Source organism: Pelophylax lessonae (genome assembly GCF_965119305.1).
Source record: "Pelophylax lessonae genome assembly, chromosome: 2".
Classification (NCBI taxonomy): Eukaryota; Metazoa; Chordata; class Amphibia; order Anura; family Ranidae; genus Pelophylax; species Pelophylax lessonae.
The window spans coordinates 545,182,698-545,206,989 of record NC_138769.1 but is presented as its reverse complement, the minus strand read 5'-3'; the positions used below and the strand labels follow the sequence as shown (position 1 = coordinate 545,206,989).

At 44.3% G+C, this 24,292-nt stretch overlaps 1 protein-coding gene across 1 annotated transcript in view; it reads right to left on the bottom strand.

Annotated features, from left to right (window-relative positions):
- The window catches only part of GTF2F2 (general transcription factor IIF subunit 2), a 501,983-nt gene that overhangs the window by 119,770 nt on the left and 357,921 nt on the right, over positions 1 to 24,292 (bottom strand). Inside the window, exon 7 of the mRNA XM_082244661.1 lies at positions 8,340 to 8,439. Coding sequence (XP_082100787.1) covers positions 8,340 to 8,439 — 100 coding nt within the window. The remainder of the gene's footprint in view (positions 1 to 8,339; positions 8,440 to 24,292) is intronic.

Genomic DNA, 24,292 nt, shown 5'->3' with positions numbered 1-24,292 from the left:
ACGATGGGAAAAAACGTGTATCTTATGAAAAAACATAGCTTGCTTGACCTAAAGTACCCATGCTAAAGTTAAAGAGTATCTATGGTCAAAATGTAAAATTATTTACTTGCTTCGACACTGTATGTCAATTTTATTCTAGCCTACTCTTAAACACTTGACCTCTGGAAGGTTTTACCCCCTTCATGACCAGGGCATTTTATGCTATTCAGCACTGTGCTATTTTAACTGGCAATTGCACGGTCATGCAACACTGTGCGCAAGTGACATTTTTATCATTTTTTTTTTATTTTTTGCAAAATCAATGAAAAAAGATTGACCCCCATATTTTCTACTTTGGTACAAAACACATCCAATTAAAAAAAATAAAATCCTATTTCTTCACAAATGTAGGCCACGTGTTAAGCCAAATGTATTCTCAGAACATTCTAAAGTCATTCAAAAGATTTTATTTCCTTTTAACCACTGATTTTAGAATGAATGGAAATTACCAAATGAAAAACGACATACACTGGTAAAACTTTTTTTTAATTTTGCCATCGCTACTGTCGAAAAGGAAAATGGAATTGACCCATCAAAAATTAGAAAAAGAATCAAGAATGCACCTTCTCAGAACATTAATTTCCTAGGAATTTTTGTTCGAAATTCTACCCATCTATGGCCAAGCTAACTTTTTGAAGATCCCCACACATTCACTTTCCTGAATCCTGTGACACGTTTTCAGTAAGCACTGCTGTGTTACAAGAGATTCCACCCAAGAGATTCCACCAATGTACATCTTCCACATACGATGGTAGATCTTCCTAGAAGTAGAGTTCCTAGCTTTGAACAACGTAGGAATAACCGACTCAGACAAACCTCTATCCTTTAGCACCTGGCGTTCAACAGCCAAGCCGTCAAAGCCAGCGACTGTAAAGCAGGATGGATGATCGGTCCTTGGGACAGCAGATCCTCCCTGAGAGGAAGTTTCCAAAGAACATCGACGACCAGCCGCCCTAGATCGGCGTACCAAGTCTGGGGAGGCCAGTCCAGAGCCACTAAGATGACCGCAATCCCTTCTGCCTCGATCATGCATAGGAGTCTGGGCAGAAGCTTGATAGGACAGAAGGCGTAGATCAGATGATACTAACCCCATTGGGCCACCAGCGCATCTGTGGCGTCCGCCAGTGGATCCCTTGAATGAGCCACAAACCTCTGCACCTTTCTGTTGAGCCAAGATGCCAACAGATCCACCTCGGGGGTGCCCCACCGGAAACATAGCTGATGAAACACCTCTGGATGAAGGGACCACTCCCCTTGGTCCAACGCCTGCCGACTAAGGTAATTTTCCTGCCAATTTTCCACCCTGGGAATGTGTACAGCAGAAAGGGCTGGAACAAACCATTCTGCCCACGTTAAAATGCCGGCTACCTCCAGAGCCACCAGGGCACTTATTGTGTCCCCTTGGCGATTTATTTCTTTTATATATATTTAATATTTTTATTGAGTCACATTTCAATTTAAGATACAACATTAAAATAAAAGGATCCTTCCATATTACAAACTCATATTATCCCCCCATAAATTCTCTCACCCCAGCCTCTATTTTTACCTGACTAGATTTAACATAACCCGATTTAATCATTACCCTGTTCTTTCCATATTTCAATGTAATCAACAGTCTTTTTAAATTTAGCCCATTTTTCTCATTTATTGGAGAAACATTTTTTTCTTCATCCATACTACACAGATATTCCATGTCATGAATATTTTCGACTCTACGACACCACTCCCTTATAGTGGGGGCTTCCGTATTGAATCAATTATTTGGAACAATCGCATTTCTATATTGTTTAAAAGGCCTACTTGTTCTATGGAAGAGACATGTCAAGGGTTCAGCTACAATGGTCTCATCTATGATTTTGTTAATTAATTGCTGTATTGTTAACCAAAATTCTTGAATCCTGGTGCATTCGCCCAAAAGATGTGAGCCATTGTACCCGGCACCTGACAGCCTCTCCAACACGTATTTGATTTCTCTGGTTGGTAACTATGCTCTATAACCAGTGTAATAATATACCACCTTGAGAGACATTAATAGTTCATCTCGATGGTATTCACATCCCTGGCCGTGCAATGTACAGCTCTCAGCACACCGTTCAACTCATGCTCTCCCAAATTGACCCCTATTTCTCTTTTCCACCTTTCTATAAATGGGAGTTTCCTCGTGCCCATCAGGTCAGGTAACATCTTATATATTTGTGACATTACTTTATTTTCTGCTGGATTACAAAGCCTTTCCACCAAATATAATTATTTTTCCGATCTGATGGGTTGACTACAAAGTGCTTCAATTGCCTTTATCTCCATTCATTTAGTATCAAACCTCCCCTATTTTTTAATTCTTGTAAAGACCTAAATTTCCCATTATGTGTTATAGCACATCCCTTAACCAACCACCTTGGTGATTGACATAAGCTACAGCCATGGCATTGCGCACTGGGCATCCCTGAAGTCCAATGATCGCTCGGAGTTCCAAAACATTGATCAGTAGTCTGGACTCTTCCTGCATCCAGATCCCCTGAGCAGAATGCTTGCCGAGGACGCCTCCCCAGCCAGACAGGCTGGCATCTGTGGTGACCACTGTCCAATACAAGGGGAGGAAGGATTTTCACAGCCAAAGCGCCAGAGAGTGAAGTCACCATATCAGGGACTCTTTCGTTCCCCGACGCCGGATCTGATTGTCCAGAGACTTCAGAGTCTTGACCCACTTGGTCAGAATCTCACTTTGCAGGGACCTCGTATGGAACTGTGCAAACAGAACCGCCTCAAAAGCAGATACCATCAGACCCAGTACCCACATGCAAGTCCGGAGGCATGACCATTAGACAGCAGGAGGTGGATTGCAGTCTGCTCTGGATGGCTTGTGAGTGCCAAAGGGTACCCGCGTCTCTGTCACAGCTTCAGCTGCGTCCTCCATCTTCAGGGTCTTGCGCACAGATACAATCAGTGCATCTACCAGCACCTTTTTGGGCGCGGTCACAGACTTTGAGGAATTATCCTCACTATCAGAGGATTCCAGGCGCATGGTCGCAGACCCAGAAGGGTGACCCACGTCCGCCGAATCAGATTCAGGATCTGAGGTGACAGATGAGGCAGGGGGCGCTTTTTGCTAGCCCGTCACCCGCAAGCCGCCTCTACCCGGGACACAAGGGACTCCAGGACTGCCGTTAGTGCATGGATGGATGATTGGGACCCGAAGGGCCCCACAGCCTAAGACAGAGGATCAGGTGGGGAGGCGTGTCCCAAAAACTAACACACTGCTAAGGGACAACCCCCACCATGCTGGCAGCACCACCCGGGTGCCAAGCACAGGGCAGAGAGCGATTCTCAGGAGAGGGGGAGAGGACCCCACCAGACTCATCACTTGCCGACACAGCCATCTGCAACCACCTAAATGATCCAGGAGTCAGTACCAGGGGATAAGGAGGTGCTCCCACCGTCAAAAGCGCCGCCCATAGGGCTCCATTGTTATGGCCACCACTATTTGCAATGGCAAACCACAAGAAAATGGACACTGGACTACACAAACATGGCTGCAGTGTTTTGGAATACAGAGGGGGTTTTGATCTCTATGACCCTATGTATAGTCGGGTTTGCCGTCGTCCCTGGTCAAATGTTGTAGGTTGTTGGTACCTCAGGCCAGTAAGAAGTGGGACTTTTAAGGCAGATATGGATAATACGAAAAAGTACAAGCAAAATCGATGATAATAGTAAAATGGTATTTAATCCTTAAAACATATGTACAGTGGAGTACAGTAGCGTGAGAGGGTTATAGACCCTTGTGAAAGTGTGTAGTAGATGGAGGATTTGTGACACGTGGTAAATGGTGACTTTTAAGAGTGTATCTCTGTCATTCCCTGCTGTTAAGCTTGGGTTGCCCAGATCAGAGATGTCTCCTATATCCTACACATTTCGGCCCCTTAGGGAGCCTTTTTCAAGGTTGATAGTCACCATTTATATTATTTTCTTTAAATCCTTGTATGTTGGAGTGGCTCCCTCTTTAGCACAGCGAGAACCTATGCGGTTTCATAATTAGCCAGGTTTCATATCTGGGGTAGATCATGTGAGTCTCCCCTGGTGGCTATTTTGGGTCCGGTATATATGAGACCGGTCCCTTTCAAGGATGTCCTTGTGCCTTTAAGTAGTACAGATCTTGAATCTTGATCTTGCCAGTTATTGCAACAGTGGGGTCCCTTAAAGGTGGGTGTTTTTGTCTCCCGCCAGATCGCAGTTTGCTTCTTCAGGTACGCCGCTCTTGGTCCTCTCTCATCCCCGTTCAGTAGGGGAAGGAATGAACCTTGAAAAAGGCTCCCTAAGGGGCCGAAACGCGTAGGATATAGGAGACATCTCTGATCTGGGCAACCCAAGCTTAACAGCAGGGAATGACAGAGATACACTCTTAAAAGTCACCATTTACCACGTGTCACAAATCCTCCATCTACTACACACTTTCACAAGGGTCTATAACCCTCTCACGCTACTGTACTCCACTGTACATATGTTTTAAGGATTAAATACCATTTTACTATTATCATCGATTTTGCTTGTACTTTTTCGTATTATCCATATCTGCCTTAAAAGTCCCACTTCTTACTGGCCTGAGGTACCAACAACCTACAACGTGTTTTGGAATACATAGACTGCAACAAAATGGCGGCACCACGAGGCATACAGAGAGCCAGAATCGGGAGACCAGGCCTCAAGACAGATCCAGGCAGGATAGGGGGCCCTGGCAGGAGCCCCCACCAGGTACAAACCCCCCCCCGCACAATCGATCGTCCGGGTCCCTGGCGGTGCACCCCCCCAGCCCCCATCGCCAGTTAGCGCCCTGCCCCCACCCCAGGAAAGTGGCCAGATCAGCAAATAAAATACATCCCCAGCTTATGTGAAGGGGGGGATGAGGGACTTGGCAAGGGGGAGAGGGGGTGCCTGCTGGAAGGAGGGAAACCCGGGGGTCTGACCGTCCCAAGGAGGGGCCCACATCAAACCCAAAACCCTCCAGAGGTAGGGGGGGGATAGCTACTCACCATACCCGGAACCAGGTGGGCACAGCTCCAGACAGATCCTCCTCTCCATCGAAATAGTATCCTACTCCTGTAGGGAGCAGCATAACCCAATGGTCAAGAATGACAGGAGCTGTGTCCATCAATGAACGAAAGAGAAATGTACATTTTTCACTCTTGGGTTTAGAAAAAGTTATTTGTCCATTCAAACTTTTAATTACTTCAAAAATTAACAATTCTAATTATGATAATGAAAGGAGAGGTATATCAATCTAAAAACAAGGTTAAAGGTCAAGTAGTTACTATGTCTTGCAGCAATAACTCCCTGGATTGAATAACCACCAGAAACCACATCTACATGGTCTTTGTATTGTTTTCCAACTGTTTACATTAATTTCCCCCCATAAACCAAATCATAATGGTAGAGTTTGTATGATAACGATTATAACCCAAACATGGCACTACCAGCCTGGAGATTGCATGTTCTCCCTGTGCCTGCGTGAGTTTCCTCCGGGTACACAGGTTTCCTCTCACACTTCAAAGGAATGCTAGTAGGTTAATTGGCTCCTGTCTAAATTGACCCTGGTATTTGTTTGAATGTGAGTTAGGGACCTTAGATTGTAAGCTCCTTGAGGGCAAGGACTGATGTGAATGTACAATACATATGTAAAGTGCTACGTAAATTGTTGACGCAATATAAGTACCTGAAATAAAATAAACAACAAGGGATATTAGACTGTAAACTTTAAGGACTGACGTAAATGGTTTGTGAATTCTATAAACCACTGCACTGCATACTATAAAGGATGCCATCTGCCAGGGAATACACATGATTGGCATTTTTAACAGACTTTTGATGTAATGTAGTACTTTACATCAACATACAATTGACTGAGTGAACACTGGGTTTTAGTTAAAATCATGCAAGGTTTGAAGACATCTTCGTCTAGAGTCTCATGCCAAAATATCATTATACAAGTGATACAGCATTGGTACCAAGTGAAGCCATTAAATACGCAGCCACAGAGCTCATTTGTTAACTTCAGAAAAGTCCTGGAGCTGCTGGAATACACTCCAGTGTATTGAGGCTACTGTCTGTCTGATCTCATTATGTTCATTCTGTATAAGCTAATTCTAAAGCAAACAGGAGGCATTTTTTTGCAGCCTCTGGGGCAATATGTAGCTATCTGTATTGTCAAAATGTATTATTGTTATCGAAAGGCATACTCGCATTAACTTTCAAGTAATGTCCTAGTGCAGGAAACAGAGGTCTCTAATAAACAGCAACAAAAAATCTTTTGTCTGCACCCACTCATACGGAGGTTGATCCCTTTTAAGGCATGCTGTTAAATGAAAGAGATGTCACAAGATTTTACACCTTTAGCAGCAGTTATTGAAAAGGAGTGACTTCCTCTCATGCTAACCTTTTAGACCTAACCTCAGTGCTCGCTATGCTTTTTTGCACTGCCTATCTCAGTAATTTAGCTTTATGAGCTGTGGAAGAACTTGAAATAGTATAGTGCAGCACACATAATAAGAGCCATTTTGCAACAAAAGATTTTTAAAAAATAAAGCTGAACTTTATTATTGTAAACAAAAAGTGCAGCGCTAAAAAATCTAAAATGATAATGGGTGACCAAATCAGTGCTATAACGAGACCAATAGCCACATATCAAACTATAATGAGGCTAGTCCATCTGCTAAGGATCCAGTCAAAGAAATTCTAAGTCCTTGAAGAAGCGTGTCATTCAAACGCTATAATGAATATAGGGAGAAGATCTTCTGGTTATATAGGTTAAATGAAAAGCCACCAGTGCACTTCTTATATATAAAGTCAACTCAAATAATGCTCCCCTCCACCGTGCCTATGCACTCACCAGATGTCTGGTATATATACACCTTGAGTCCTATTCACCAGTGCACTGGTGGCTTTTCATTCAACCTATATAACAAGATGATCTTCTCCCTATATTCATTATAGTGTTTGAATGACACGCTTCTTCAAGGACTTACAATTTCTTTGACTGGATCCTTAGCAGATGCATTAGCCTCATTATAGTTTGATATGTGGCTATTGGTCTCGTTATAGCACTGATTTGGACACTCATTATTTTAGATTTTTTAGCTCTGCAGTTTTTGTTTACATGTCTTTTTGAGGGTTATATATTCAAATTTGTGTGCTAGCTGCTGTTGCTACATTTGGTTTCACCAGCGCTCACTTTCTTTATCTGTGAACTTTATTATTGTATGGGATATTCTTGTTTGCATTTATCTGTGAAATCGCAGAACATTCATGAAAAGTTCACACACTATATTGTACTGGCACAGATTGTCAAAACCAAGTTCATGAGCCAGAATCTCATCACAAATAAAACTGACCAGCAGGCTGGAATATGATTGTGGTAAAAAAAAAAAAAGAAAAAAAAAATATTGATAATACAACCCTGATTCAAATCACTATTATTAACACTTTAAAGCGATTATTCCCAACCTCCTCAAGCATTCCCAACAGGTCAGTTTTTTTAGGATTTCCCTTACCTTGAATTGAAACTTAAAATCAATGGCAAATGACAAACTGACCTTTGGAGTGATAAAGATTGTACGATAGATCTTATGCACTAGAACCTTCATCAGTCTGGTGGCAGGAATGTGGTATAATACATAATACTTTTTAGGGCTCATGCACACAGGACGTTTTTGTGGCTGCTTTGAGGGGCATCTGGTGTTTTTTTTTTTTTTACTACCTCTGAATTCTCCTCTACGTTAGCCTATGTGTCCATGCACACAAACTTTCAGAGGCATAAGCGTTTAGGGGCAGTAAAAAAAAAAAAAATAATAATTGACTGCCAGTGCATCAAGGAGCAGAGGCAGTTTCGCTGTAAAAATGCAAAACGCCAAAAAACGTGGCTAAATGCTGTACCACGCTTTTAGCCATGTTTGGTGGTTTTACTGTAAAAAATGGCAACGCTCAAAAACAGAAAAATGAGCATAAACGCTATTTAAAACGCTACTTTTTCCTGACAGCAGCGCTGCCATTTTTTTTAAACGTCCTCTGTGCATGAGCCCTTGTGCTATAGTCTGTAGAATGTTTGTACAACATTAAATATGATAAGAAAATAGCATCTGGAGTAACTACATCGCTAGCATTACTATCAACAGTGTCTTCAAATGTATATTATCCACAACTGAAGATAAACTAACACGCAAGAAGCAAAGGAGAAAAAAAAAAACACACCCTGATCCTGATCCAAGATGGCATTCTTTACATAGAAATGAGATACAGAAAGCGTTACTTACATTATTCTGATGATTGGACACTGGTTTGTAATTAGTAGTTATAGCTTTCTCAATTTGCTGTGATTGTCTCTTCGGTTTTGAAGATTCTTCAATTTGCCGTCTAAAAGAAAACATTTTGTCAGCTCACAAAAATCACAAACTACTTCTGCAGATTAATCATAATTTGAAATGTCATCTAAAAATGAGCAAGTAGATAATGAGTTGATATTGGGTATTACTATTATGTGACTCTGTGAATTAGAGTGCATGTCAGCTACTTGGGAAAAAGCACACTCAAAAGCACAGCTGCATTAATAGTTCACAAAAAAATACTGTTAACCTCTGGGTGGTTCTGTGCAGTTACAGTCCCTATAAAAATTATTCACCCCCTTGAACATTATTTTACAGTGGATTTGTTATACCAGTGACGAGAAACAGAACATTATCACTGCACAACCATAGTAAAGGGTACATGTACAAGTTTAGCTTGCTAAAGTTCTGTGAATCATAGGCAATTGCTACTTTTTTAAAAAAAAGAACCGTAGTTATAAAGTATAAGTCCAAAAATGTGCAAGGCACTAGGGCAGGCTTCTTGGTGGAGTTTAGCAGGCTCTTGATATACATAGACAAAAACAAAAGCAGAGAAGCGCCTCTAAGTGCAGTAAGAATGTGTATTATAATAAACCCCACAACAGGGCTACTTAAAATAGATAGGTAAAATAGAGGCACAGCAATAGGTGTAGGCCCGGAGCACTAGTTGGAGCGGGCCACGGGAGCTGCTGGTTCCGCTAGGTGGAATGTGACAGAAGCCCCCGTGTGGAGAAGAAAGCTGGCCAAAGTCCTTCCTAAAGGGGGTGGAGCGAGGCGTGGAATGCAAAGTTGTGGGCGGCCAGGAGAGGGATGACGCGTACAGGACTCAGGACCAGAATACAATGCGTTTGGGAGCATGCGCACTCCATTCTCAAGCAACTTACAATACACGGTCGTACTGCACTTAGAGGCACTTCTCTGCTTTTGTTTTTTAAATGTAATGTTCATAATTTGCCATGCAGTTGCATTTTAATGCTGCTGAACCCACCCACTTTGTTAGCAAGTATTTCCACTCTACATGCACATCAGCAATGGCCTTATCAGCGCAGGTTCCCTTATAACTGACAATGCATTTGTACTGTGTGTAGAAATTACAACTTGCAGCCTCCAATGGGAGCCAGGGTAACTAGATGGCAACATAGGAACACAAATGCGAGATAGGGACAGAAAATTGTCACTCTAACAGAAAGTGCCCGAACAAGGACCTTCATGGCAGGATCATGAGGATTCCTTTTATATGAAAAGCTGAAAATTTAGCATACTGATAACGACTTTTGAATTGCATGTAAAAGCTTATATGAGATTTTATTTACTGAATTTACATTTACTTGAATTTACTTCCAATGGAAAAACATATAATTCAATGCATACAGTGGGGAAAATAATTATTTGATCCATTGCAGATTTTGTAAGATTGCCCACTTACAAAGAAATGAAGGTTCTATAATTTTTATCATTGGTATTTTTTAAATAACGACAGAATATCAACCAAAAATCCAGAAAAAACACAACACAAATGTTAGAAATTGAGTTGCAGTACATTACTAAAAAAAATGAAAGGAACACATTGAAAACACATCAGATCTCAATGGGGAAAAATATCATGCTGGATATTTATACTGCAATGAACTGTGTAGTGTGTTAGGAACGAAAGGATGCCACATCATTTGATGGAAATTAAAGTAATCAACCTATAAAGGGCTGAATTCAAAGACACCCCAAAAATCAAAGTGAAAAAATGAAGCAGCAGGCTAGTCCATTTTGCTAAAATTTCATTGCAGCAACTCAAAATGGTACTCAGTAGTTTGTATGGCCCCTTATATGCATGCCTGACAACATTTGGGCATGCTCCTAATGAGACGACGAATGGTGTTCTGGGGTGTTTCCTTCCAGATCTGGACCAGGGCATCACTGAGCTTCAGAACAGAGATGCAACCTAGCGGCGTCAAATGTAACGAAACAATGTCCCAAAGATGTTCCATTGGATTTAGGTCAAGCGAGCGTGAGGGCCATCCAATGGTATTAATTCCTTCAACCTCCAGGAACTGGTTGCCTACTCTCGCCATATTTTCGTGTCACCGGGGATTGTCGTGCCTCAGGAGGAACCTAGAACCCACTGCACCAGCATAGGGTCTGACAATGGGTCCAAGATACATAATGGCAGTCAGGGTGCCATTGTCTAACCTGTAGAGGTCTGTGCGTCCCTCCATGGATATGCCTCCCCAGACCATCACTGACCCACCACCAAACAGTCAGAACAATGTTACAGGCAGCATAACAATCACCACAGCTTCTCCAGACCCTTTCACATTGGTCACATGCGCTCAGGGTGCCAGTGGCAGACCTTCCAATCCTGGTGTTTAATGGCAAATATTAATCAAGCTCCACGATGCCAGCCAGTGAGCACAGGGACCATTAGAGGATGTTGGGCCCTCAGGCCGCCCTCATGAAGTCTGTTTCTGATTGGATGGTCAGAGACATTCACACCAATGGCTTGCTGGAGGTCATTTTGTAGGGCTCTGGCAGTGCTCATCCTGTTCCTCCTTGCACAAAGGAGCAGATAACGGTCCTGCTGATGGGTTAAGGACCTTCTACGACCCTGTCCAGCCTTCCTAGAATCTCCTCCATGCTCTTTAAACTGTGCTGGGAGACACAGAAAACCTTCTGGCAATGGCAGCCATTGATCTGCAACCTCTATAAGGTCCAGGTATCGCCTCATGCTACCCAGTAGTGACACTGACCCTAGCCAAATGCAAAACTAGTGAAAAACAGTTAGAAAAGATGAGTTGAGAAAACTGATTTCCAAATAGTACTACTTTTGTCGACTTTGGGGGTGAGTGGTTTCAATGGACATCTGTGCATGAACCCGCGCAGGTCATTCAAATCGCTCCCCCGAACTCACACTAAAATGCGCGTTCACCTGAACTCAGTGCCGGGATAAGGTCATCCAGTGCCTAGGGCAAAGATGCCAAACTACGCCCCCCCCCCCTTCCCCTGGGTTAAGGTCAGAGCGCCCACATCTCTGAAATAAACCATTGCACCCAGGGCAGCCGTCCCTCCTGCCCCCCACCCCCCTCCATGTCCCAGCTCTGCCTGAACTCGCATGATTTCAAACCTGAGTTCAGAGTGAACGAAGGCTCAAACTTCACCATCATGGGCAAGACCAAAGAGCTGTCAAAGGACGTCAGGGACAAGATTGTAGACCTGCACATGTCTAGAATGGGCTAGGCCGATAGGCCTTTATTAAGCTTTGCACATCTGGCCACCTCAGTGATTTAAAGAAATAAGGCAAAAGGATCAGCTCGACAGCCAGGAAACTTGGATTATCAAAAGGAGAGCTCATCAGTGGCAAGCTCCATTTTTCTCTCATGAAGGGTTTCACAGGAAAAGCTGATCTAGCAGTGGTCATATTACCAAATTATGCAAATAAGCTACATTAATATCAACCAAATACTGTATAAAGCATGAACATAACATCTTTTCAAAATTACAACTTTTATTTTTCCTACAAGAAGACAAAAAATAGGATGTTTGACTTACCGTAAAATCCATTTCTCCGATGTTCATTGACGGACAGCTCCTGATTCTTCTTAACCATTGGGTAATACTGCCCCCTACATGAGTAGGACACTAGGTAGGAAAAAGCTTGACTACGCCTATGGGCAGTCCCAGGGGGTATACGCCCACTCTCAGCTATAGGCACTGAGTTTTGTTACAAGCAGTGTCAGAAGAAAGCCAAATCTACAGAGAGGAGGGTGCTGTCTCTGTCAATGAACATCAGACAAATGGATTTTATGGTAAGTCAAAATCCCATCTTCTCTTTCATTCATTGATGGGACACCGCTCCTGATTCTTCTTAACCATTGGGACGTCTCAAAGCAGTGTTAAACATGAGGGGTGGGAAAAAAGTGGAAACAAATTCCCAAGGCTAACCATAGCCAACCAGGTAACATGGAGCTCAACCATAAACAACTGGAGGTCACCTGAAAAAACCAATACACCCTCAAAGAAGACAAGGTCTTCTAAACAGCAGTCAGCAAAATCTTGCGGCCAAAAGAAGCATCCACAGATGTCAGCACATCCACTTTATAAAAATTTTGTAAAAGTGTGCACAGTCGACCAGGTGGCTGCCTTGGAAACCTGCGTCACTGACGCTTGAAGACGAAAGCCCAGGAGACACTAAGGGCCCTAGAAGAGTGCTCCTTGACAGGGAAGGGAGACCCCGGACCCCTAATGCAATAAACCGGAACCAACGTCTGTCTGATCCATCTGGAAATGGTCGCAGAAGAAGCGGACAACACTTTGTGAGGTCCGTCCATGAGCACAAATAGAGAGTCTGACTTCCTAAAAGCCACCTCCTGGGGCAGCGCAAGCAGGGAAACCTTCCAAATATTTTCAAATGGAGGCTTCTGTAGAGCGGAAAGCACCACATTAAGATCCCAGGAGGGCAATGAGCCCGCACTGAAGGAACCAAAATGTCAGACACCCTGAAGAAAGGTATGCACCAGGGAGTGTGAGGCCAAAGGTTAGTTGGAAATAGACCGACAAAACCGATACCTGGCCCCTGATGGTACTCAAGGCCAATTTCTGTTCAACCCCCCCCCCCACGTTGAAGGAAGGTTAAGATCCGAGCCACCAAGGAATGAGGATGAACCCCAAAAGGCTTACACCACGCAATGTAAGTCTTACAGGTACGATGGTAAGATCTTCCTAGAAGTAGATTTCCTAGCTTTCAAAAGCGTAGGAATCTGATTTAGACAAACCTCTATCCTTTAGCAACTGGAGTTCAACAGTCAAGCCGTCAAAGCCAGCGACTGTAAAGCAGGATGGAAGATTGGTCCTTGGGACAGCAGATCCTCCCTGAGAGGAACTCCCCAAGTAGCATCGGCGACCAGCCGTACCCGATCAGCATAACAAGACCGGCGAGGTCAGCCTGGACGGATTCCCTTCTGCTTTGATCCTGCACAGGAGTCATGACAAAAATTTGAGAGGGCTGGAACAAACCAGTCAGCCCACCTTAGAATGCCAGCTACTTACCGAGCCGCAAGGACACTACTTGGTGACTGACAGACCATAGCCGTGGCATTGTCCAAATTTATTTGTAACAGACACCCCTGAAGACAAATTGTCCAATGAGCCAGAAAAAGGCTGATCGGATTTCAAGAACATTAATAGGCAGTTTGGACTCTGCCAGAGTCCAGATCCTTGAGCACATCTGTGCTGAGGATGCCTCCCTACATAGACAGGCTGGCATCCATGGTGACAACCGTCCAGTACAGGGGAAGAAAGGATTTTATCTGTCGAAGCACCAGAAAACAAAGCCACCTCTAGAGACTGTGGATCCTTGTCCCATTTCACCAGAATCTCTTAAGCAGAGATCTTGTGTGGAACTGTGCAAACAGACCGCCTCGAGGGTGGACACCTTCAGACCCAGCACCTGCATGCAAGCCCGGAGGGATGACAGTCTGCTGAACAACAGAAGCGGAATTGCCTCTTGCAATTTCCGTAGCTTTTCCAGAGGAAGAAACATGCTGACTGAGGCCAAATCCAGAGTCAGAGTCCAGTTTTGGATAGACTCAAAGCAGACTCCTAAAGGTTCAGAATCCAACCCAACTCCCTCAGAGTTTGCAGTGCAATCTCCAGTTGTCCATCAGAGCAGTCGGAGACTCAGATCGCAGAAGAAGATCGTCCAGGTACCCCAGTACCGCGATCTTCCGCTGACTCAAACAATGCCAGCACCGGGGCAAACACTTTTGTAAAAATCAGAGGAGCGGATGCGAGACCAAATGGTTCACGCCACCAACCGATAATGCTCTTCGCTCACGGCAAAACAGAGGAAGCGTTGGTGACCGGCACATATTAGAATGTGCAGGTAGGCGTCCTTAATTTCAATAGACGCGAGAAAAAATCCCCCTGACGTAGGGACGCCACTACTGTGTGAATGGACTTCATGCGGAACTTCTGTGCTCACACAAACAGCTTAGCGCCTTGAGGTCCAGAATTGGACGTACCTTGCCTTTATTCCTGGGAACCGGTTTGAGTTAAGAAAAAAAAAAACTGAAAGGAACAAGTCTTGCACTACCCCAAAGAGTTTAGTAAGTGATCTAGGGACAAGTGCAGATTGGAAGGGAAGAACCTTTCTGGGGGATAAGACCAAACTTGATCTCAAAATGGGAGGCAGTGGCTTCAGCCACCCTCACAGGGGCCGCCTCACGTAGTTTCCGAGTAGTAGGCCGTAAAAGCCGCGGCCTAAATTTTTGTCCGGATCCGGCCGCATAAGGCACATACCCGCGGATGGTAAACTTTCTGCTCCCCCAGCCTAGCAATCGCCGCAGGGATCACAGAGGACATCCCTGCCACAGTCACCAACCCCCAGGGAGGCAGGGAACCCTGCTCATCCCCCGTTGCACACCAGCAAAAACCCGGTCAGAAGCAACTCCAACCAGCCCTCCCTTAAGAGCATGTGGCAACAGCCAGCTCATACCCTCACCAAGGAATGGGGGGGTGAACGGAAAAACCCACAGTGACCACCAAAGTTTTAGAGGGGCTGGGGGTAAGGAGGGGAACCCAGGGTCCCACCATCCCAGAGAGGGGCCCACATCCATCCCATAACCCTCCAGGAGTAGAGGGGGGACAGCTACTTCCAATACCAGGAACAGGGTGGGCACCGCTTCATCGTAATGTGGGAGCTGTCGGGCAGAAGAAACGCTGCCACTCAGGCCGAGGCCCGGTCGTATGCGTCCTTGCGAGACGTTTAACTCGCAGGCCAGCCCCCGTCAAGTTGAGCTATGTCGTGGCCGACCTAGCGCAGAGCTGCGGTCTGCACATGTGCGCTGGCAAAACTGGGGGGACCCTCTGGATCTAGATTATCCAGTCCATTGCCCAGTCCGCCAATTGATTGTTGATTCTCCCAGGAACAAAACAAAGACCGGAAATAATTCCATTTAAAAAGTAAATAATTGCTGGGACCAGAGATCCCAGCAAGGAACTAGGTCCTTACTAGGCAGAAAAAAAACTGAGTGCCTATAGCTGAGAGTGGGTGTATATCACCTGGGACCGCCCATAGGCATAGTCAAGCTTTTTCCTGCCTAGTGTCCTACTCCTGTAGAGGGCAGTATAACCCAATGGTTAAGAAGAATCAGGAGCTGTGTCCATCGATGAACGAAAGAGAAATAACGTTTTAATATTATAATGTTTGAGGAGCGAAGCTCATCCTTCTACTTCCAGAAAAAAAAGTGATAATGCTCACAAACAGACTGCAGGGACATACTTTCTTTTTTCATCATTTTTATAGAAAAGCTTTGGGATCCCCTGCCAATACACAGATCTAAACCTTCCCTTGATGACCTTATAATGTATCTGTAAGATTTGTTATTAACCATAGCAGCCAGAATCACTTCCATTCTTCCATGACTATATTAAGAAAGAGAAATACTATATTAAAGTGGAGTTCCACCCTATTTTTATACTTACCTCCATCTTCTCGCTCCGGGTCACCTGAAAAAGAAATGGATAATCGCATATTTTTTTTTTTTTACTTACCTCGTAGCGAAGAAAATATACTTACCTTACTTCCTTCTTCCTCCTTCCTCCTTCCTCGGCCGCGGCCCGTCGTCACTTCCTGGCTCTGCAATGATTCCTGGGAGCTGGACGTCATAGCTCCCAGGAATCATTGCGCCTGCACCGGCCCCGACGTCAGTTCCGGGTCGCGCGCGGCATGCCCAGAAGCTGTGGAGGGATGACGCGCGCGACCCGGAAGTGACGTCGGGGCCGGCGCAGAGCATCGTGGGACCAAAGAAGGTGGAAGAAGACGCCGAAGAGGACGCGCTGGCTTCAAGCTGCCCACATCTGAGATGGCAGCGCTGGACAAGACGTTTGCAAGGTAAGTATTTGTCCTAACAGGTAAGTGCAACCCGGGACAGATCAGAGGCTAGCCATTGTGGAATGCACTAGTCCTGACTGTCCCGGGGGTTTAAAAAAAAAAAAAAAAAAAATCCAGGGTGGAACTCCGCTTTAAGAAAGAAAAATTCTGAGTGGTTTAGTCAGAGGAAAAGTTCTTCCTTCCGACACTTTTCAGAGTACAGCCTAGTGTTACTACTATTGATTACCTGCCGCCAACAGCCATTATATAGCCAAAAAAACAAGTCAGACAACACATACTCCCTTGAGGAAATATTGGTTACAATAAGCTTATCAAACTGCAGATTTCAACCCATGCAACCAATGTAACTACAGTGGATCATTCATAAACCTCAATGAGGTTGCAGGGTCCCCTGATGTCAGTTGTGATAAAATGCACACGGCAGGCAAATGTTCTGACGTCATTGTGCATAGTTACATAGTTTGTGAGGTTGAAAAAAGACATCAGTCCATCCAGTTCAACCTATGATGTGTGTGTGTGTTTGCTGTTAACCATACATCATAGTATACCCCTGTATGTTGTGGTCTTTAAGGTGCCCATCTAATAGTTTTTTGAAACTATCAATGCTCCCTGCTGATACGACTGCTTGTGGAAGAGAATTCCACATCCCCACTGCTCTGACAGTAAAGAACCCCTTACGTATTTTTAGCTTAAACCGCTTTTCCTCAAGTTTTAGTGAGTGGCCACGTGTCTTATTGTATTCATTTCTCTGAAAAGTTTGTTCTTTATGCTAGGGTCACCAGTACAGTATTTGTACATTGTTCCCCCTCAATCGTCTCTTCTCCAGAGAGAATAAGTTCAGTGCTTGTAGTCTTTCCTTTATAGCTGATGTCCTCCATTCCCCTAATTATTTTTGTTGCCCTTCTCTGGACTCTCTCCAGTTACAGCACATCCTTCCTGAGGACCGGTACCCAGAACTGGACAGCATACTCCAGATGTGGCCGGACCAGAGTCTTGTAGAGAGGGAGAATCTATTTATGTCTGGAGTGAATCCCCTTTTTTATGCATGCATGCTAAGTGGCACGATAGGATATACATGCTATATTTAGTAGCAAGCAGTATTAGAAGTATCAGAGCTCCATTTGTGAGTATATGGTTCGCTGAATAAACTTGGATCATATTTTTTGTGGTGTTATTCTATGTGCGGTTTGTCTTCTTTCCTCTCTGGTGCATGTTTCATATCGATGTTTTGAAGCCATCTTGAGGAGCAGAGAGTTGTTCTTTGGGGAATCTATTATACAACATACTTCAACCTGTGATGAGGGGCAAGCGCATTTGACCAGGGGTCTCAGCCTCTGGTAAGCAACACAAGATCTTTGTTGGTGAAGAATATGTGTTTCAGAAGTAGTATGTGACATGGATGAGTTCATCAGTTACTTCTCACACAAGTAAAGTAAGTCCATTTCAATTTAAAAATACTAATTGATGTACTGCCAATTTCATCACAGCTCTGAAAATTGAGGAGACAGAGGGACTACAGCAACCACACACTGCGCTATAATAGGAGGGACAATGCGTGCCCAAGGCAGGTTACAGCCTAAGAACAAACATGAACTAGTGGTTCAGTTGCAGACCATTATACGGGACTCATTAGCTAAGTTTATATTTGAGTTCTACAAGGTGCCTCTCATGAAGCACAGTATCAGTATATCATAACTGTACCATTATGTAGTCAAACTTGTGAACTTGAAAACCTCATGCATGGCTCACAGTACGCTTTTTCTTATGGCATAATTCTTTAATGGGATATGCTGTTCATAAGTGCATATAAACTATTTATGAAAAGCAGCTGGACATTGCTACTATCATTAACTGCTACTTGATCAAAAAAATTGGGATGTAGTCATCATAGCTGGAGGATCAAATCTTCACTCAGCAGGAAATCATAACCCATACAAATAAAGGAGGCATAAAATAGTGGGGAAAACAGAGGAGTTAGCACTATGCTTCATGGTAAAAAATATTGCATAAAGATTTATTGATTAAACATGCACATAAATAAGCACGTGAGCTTGAATTCACTGTGAGAGAAATAGAGAAAAGGCTGTCAAGAAAATAAATGCGAGCTACTAATTTGTGGCTGCTAATGGTAGGCTGTCTGTATTTGCACAGGGCTCTTTATAAAAATGCAGGTAAGCATTAAATACAATAAATGTGAATTAATAGAGAAAGATTAACTTGAGTTTAGAATAATGGATTTCACATTTGGCATTCCAGTCAACACGCACTTTATGTTAATTATATTCATGCTAAAGTAGAATACAGATGCTGTGTTACAAGCTGAAATATTTGGGAACATTCAAAGAAATAGAACTGAAAAACAAAAAGCAACTAAAATATATATTTTGGATAATTAAATCTTAGTGCCGGTTCACACTTCTGCGATGCGGGAACGCTGCGAATATGCAGCGTGTTCCCGCATCACATCCGCACCTCTGGCAGTTCACACTGCCATATGCAATATGCAGGGGGTGTCAATTAAAAGTTAACGACACCCCCAGTTGTGATCGCATATCGCAGTGCGATCTGCAAGTACGCACAGAATCGGATCGCACAAGTGTGAACCACTATGCGATCCGATTCTACTGCGGCTCAAAAAAAGCCTCATGTACGTGTTTGGTGCGGATACAGTGCGAATTCAGCCATACAAAGTGTATGGCTGAACTCGCATCCGCACATCAGATCGCATGTAAATAGGAGCAGTACGCTCCGAATTACATGCGATCTCTGCAAACGTGGAACCGGCACTCAAAGCGATTGAAAAGTTTTGATATTCTTTCTATTAAAATAACAAACATATTATACTTACCTCCTCTGTCCAGTGGTTTTGCACAGGGCACCCCAGATCCTCTTCTCGGGTTCCTGGCTGGAGCTCCTGGACCCTTCATCCTGTTGATTGCCCCCACAGCAAGCAGCTTGCTATGGGGGCACCTGAGCCGAGCTACAGCTCCATGTATCCATTCAGCTCCACCCCCTCTCTCTACAGATTGGCTGAGTTTGAATGACAGCAGCAGGAGCCAATGGCGCCACTGCTGTGTCTCAGCCAATCAGGAGAGAGAGCCCCGTATGGCTGAGGCACTCGTGGACATCTCTGGATAGAGAGGGGGCTCAGGTAAGTATTATGGGAAGCTGCTGCATGCAGAAGGCTTTTTATTCACATGCATAGAATTAAGATAAAAAATTTGTTTTTTGTACTTACTGCAAAATCCATTTCTCTGGAGATCATCGACGGACACAGCGCTCCATAAATCATAACTACTGGGTTATATTGCCTCCTCCAGGAGCAGGACTAGGCAAAACGACTATGGGCCGTCCTCAGCTGATATATAACCACCCTCTATGCTCTAGGTAATCCGTTTAGTAGCAAGCAGTATTAGAAGTATCAGAATTCCATAGAGGGGTGGGTGCTGTGTCCATCGATGAACTCAGAGAAATGGATTTTATGGTAAGTACAAAAATATGATTTTCTCTTTCGTTCATGAACAGACACAACGCTCCATAAATCATACCTACTGGGACATCCAAAAGCAGTGCCAAAAGAAAAATGAGGTGTGGAGAAAATAGCGCAAGACTAAACATAAGAGGCCTTAACCAGGACACAGGAGCCTTAACCGGATCACAGGAGCCCCATCTGAAAAATACAAGTTTAAAGAAAAACACCCCTCAAGAGAGAAAAGCAGCCTGGAAAACTTTGCGGCCAAAAGAAACACGTGCAGTTGCCAAAGTATCTACCTTATAGAATTTTGTGAAGGTATGCACCGACGACCAAGTGGCCGCCTGACTCATCATCTGCCTGATCCACCTGGAGATGGTAGCCGAAGAAGCGGCCAGCCCTTTTCTTAGTCTGTTCGTAACCACAAAAAGCGATTCTGACCTCCGAAAGGACTCTAGCTGCCAAATACACCCGAATCGCACAAACCACATCCAAGGTATGCAATGCAAATTTCCTGGGATGAGCCAGCTTGGGGCACAAGGAAGGCAACACAATGTCCTCATTCAAATGGAAGTCAGCGACAACTTGAGGCAGGGATGATGGACAGGGACGAAGAACCACTTTATCCCTATGGACCACTAAATAGGGACTGCAACAGGATAATCCTGCCAATTCCGATACCCTGCAGGCCAAGGTAATAGCCACCAAGGTCACCTTCCGGGATAACGTACCAAAAGTACTAAATTTAAATCCAATGGCTGCAAAAGAGGCCGTTCAGGTGGAGCCACATGTCTGTCTAACCCCCTGAATGAAGGTACGTACGAGAGTGCGTGGCTAGGGGTCGCTGAAAGATGATTGCCAGGGCAGACACTTGGCCCTTGATGGTACTCAAGGCCAACTTCTAAGCAACGCCCTATTTAAGAAAGGTTAAGATCCGAGCCACAGAAAAGGATTGATGAGCGCCAACTGACTCACGCCAAGAAATGTACGCTTTCCACGTACGATGGTAAATCCTGCTGGAAGATGACTTCCTCGCCTTCATCATAGTAAGGATCACTGATCCAGACAGACCTCTATCCCTCAGTACCTGGCTTTTAATAGCGAAGTCAGTAAAACAGCAATTGTTAAGCAGGATGGTAGATCAGCCCTTGGGACAACTGGTCTTCTCTGAGAGGAAGCCACCAAGGAATGTTTATGGCCATCAGACTGATTGGAAGATCCTAGCCCTTGATTCCACACAGGAATTGTGGAAGAAGCCTGAGCCGAGGATAATACTGGCCTTACTGTGGCCCGTGGACGCCTGCCTACGCCATCTGCCAGAGGAACCCATGATCTCGCCACGAACCTCGGTATCCTCCTGTGGAGCTGAACCTGCTAAAGGAGCTGTATGTAAGACTGTGCAAACAGAACTGTCTTGAAAGTGGATACCACCAGACTCAGAACCTGTATGCAAAATGGGAGATAGAACTATCTGTGTAACAGCAGCTGGTGAATAACCACCTGTGGTTTCTGAAGTTTGTCAAGAGGAAGGGCCACCCTGGTCAGAATTAGAATCAGACCTAGGTAAACGAATTCCCTGGACATGGATAGGGAGGCCCTTAGGTAGCTTCCCACGATTTCCACGAGACCTGGCGTATTGCAAATTGCGGTAAAGGGACAATGAAAGCGGCCCTTTACAGAGTGATTGCTTGGTCCAATGACGGAGCAATCAGTTGTCAACAAACTGGCGCACGTCCGGTTCAGTTCTCTCCTCTCCTGCTGTACACATCGATCGGTACAGCGTGTGAGGAGAGGAGGGAGGCTGCAGCACCGCTTATCCCCTGCCTCCTCCATGCCTCAACCATACTGCCTAAATCATGCCCCATGCATGCCTCAATCATACCTCAGACATGCCCATCCATGCCTCAATCATGCCTATCCCTGCCACATCAATGCCTCATCTGTGCCCACCCATGCCAACTCAGTGCTCATTCGTGCCACATCTATGCCATGTCAGTGCTCATCCGTGCCACATCCATGCCATATCAGTGCTCATTCTTGCCACATCCATGCCACATCAGTGCTCATCCATGTCACATCAGTGCTCATCCATCTGGCTTGTTAGTGTCTCAAGAAATGAGATAGGCCGTCAGTACATCAGGTGTGAACAATTTTCAATGATTGCCACCATAGCCTGGAGACTCAATAACCTTCACAAAGACCAAAAAATGTTTACTTATTTGGGTTATTTTTACCAAAGATATGTAGCAGTATAACTTTTGTCCAAAATTTATGAAGAAAAATTATTAAATTTGCTAAATTTTAAAACTGAAAAGAAGAAAAATGCATTTTTTTTTTTTACAAAATTTTCGGTCTTTTTTCATTTATAGCGCAAAAAATAAAAAACCCAACGATTAATAAATACCACCAAAAGAAAGCTCTATTTGTGTGAAAAAAAGGACAACAATTTCATATGAGTACAGTGTTGCATGACTGAGTAATTGGCATCCAAGATGTGAGAGCACTGAAAGCTGGTTAGGAAAGGGGTTTAGGTGCCCAGTGGGTAAGTGGTTAAATGGACTTTAAACGTAACTGAACCCTCACTCTTTATGCTTATACGTTTTACTGCTAAGTGATGCAGCAAGAGTTACAATACAGGAGAGTCAAACCGCTGCTCTTCTCACCTATGCCCTAAATTAGTGCCTCATGGGTTTTCTTTTTGTAGCACTTGGTGCCCAGGTGCTTAGCACTTGCAAGATATATGGTGTGCTCTAGAACAGTTTTTTTTTTTTCAACCAGGGTACCTTTAGGATTCTCCAGAGGTGCTTGGGCAAAATGCCTATAAATTGCCCAAAAACTGTCAGCCAGTGGATCAAGCCTCCCTTTTGTTACACAAATACACAGGTTTTCATTGTGCAGCCTCCCAACCTTAAGCACTATGCAGGCCAGCTACTGGCATACTGATGTAGCACACTCCTAAGTAGGTGCTAGGAAAATGTATATGTGGCCCTGTCTGCTTATCAGGGAGTCTGAATTGTTAGCTAGCTGTCATGTTTCCAGGTGTGTCTGTTGAGTCTGGGGAGTCTCCCCACTGTGTCCAATGAGGGATCTTGTTAGTTAGGGGAGGAAACAAAGCTAATAGCACATCAGGGTTTAGGACTGTCCCAGTGGGCGGGGTTTACCGCAATGCACCCTGGGATTGGATATAAATCTGTGGGGAGCATGGGACAGAGCGTCTTTTGGCGGGAGCATCAGTCCCAGGAGGAGGTGACGGCTGTCTCTCCTCCTGTCAGAGTGAAGGTGGTCCAGGCAATTGGCCTAACGGGACCAGAGATTGAGCTGTGCTGCAGAGAGGGATCCAGAGTGTTGCTGACCAAGTGGAGATGCTGGGCAGAAGTCTTCAGGAAAATCAGTATCGTGAGTACTTAAGATCTGCCCAGGGGTCTGCCTAGGAAAGGGGACCACTCCAGAAGGTCAACCAGTAGTTGTGTCAGTGAAAGGGGGTGCCAAGTCTTAAAGCCCTGAAGATAGGGAAGTGAAAGGAGGCGCCAGTGTGGGCCCTGAAGTGTTCAGCAGTGCAGTTAAAGTGTACAGTCAGCTACCTCAGGACGGAGTACCTCAGGGAGCTTAAAAGGACTTTGATAGTCAAAGGCAAAGTCACAGTGTCAAACCAGCGTTAACCAGGGTCAAGCAGCATTTTCTAGACTCCCTGCCTAATTGTGCATAGTACAGTTGTTGGAGTATCCCACTCATTCCTTCTCCCATTCAAGTTCCTAAATAAACCTAAAAACCCAAAGATACTGGACTGGTCCTCGTCTCAGTGCTCACACTTGGAGAAACATGTTCAAAGGTACTTTTGTTGCACCCTTTGACCCAGGGGGACTCACAGCCAGCACCTATGCTGGGAATTGTGCTACACTGAAAACTGAAGATGTCACTGGTTGATAAGGACATTGAGTGCCTACATCCTTGTTTGCCGAGTGTTGCTAGCAGAGTGAGGGAAAGAAACTCAAGTGGAAAAGAAACGCTGGAAGCAGTACCAATATGCAAAGGTGTATTTGCTTTCTAAGAATAAATCACCTCTAATATTGGTTGTCCTAGGTGTGAGGGTGCTGCTGTAATGTGTAAAACTATTTGTTTACTTTTTTACATATAGATTAGGGTGCCTCGAGATGTGCAGTATTTCAAAGGGTGCCTTGACTGAAAAAAAGGTTGAGAAACACTGTTCTAGAAAGCCAATTCTCTCTATAAGTACTTCATGCTATTTCTTTCACCGCTAAAAATATCTCATACATTACATGCAACCCTGAGCACTGCAAAAAATGCCCACAACTATGAGCAATTTGAGATGTCACTTGAGTGGTAAAATAGGAATTTTGTACTTACTGTAAAATCCTTTTCTTAAAGTTTATTAGGGAACACAGGATTCTTTCTGAGACAAGAAGGTTAAAGCGGTAGTAAAGTCTGTGTAACAAAGGAAAAAAATGGGTTCCCCGGTAGGTTTAAGTCATAATGTACTAGTATTAGGCATGGGCCGAAACCGAAAATGCA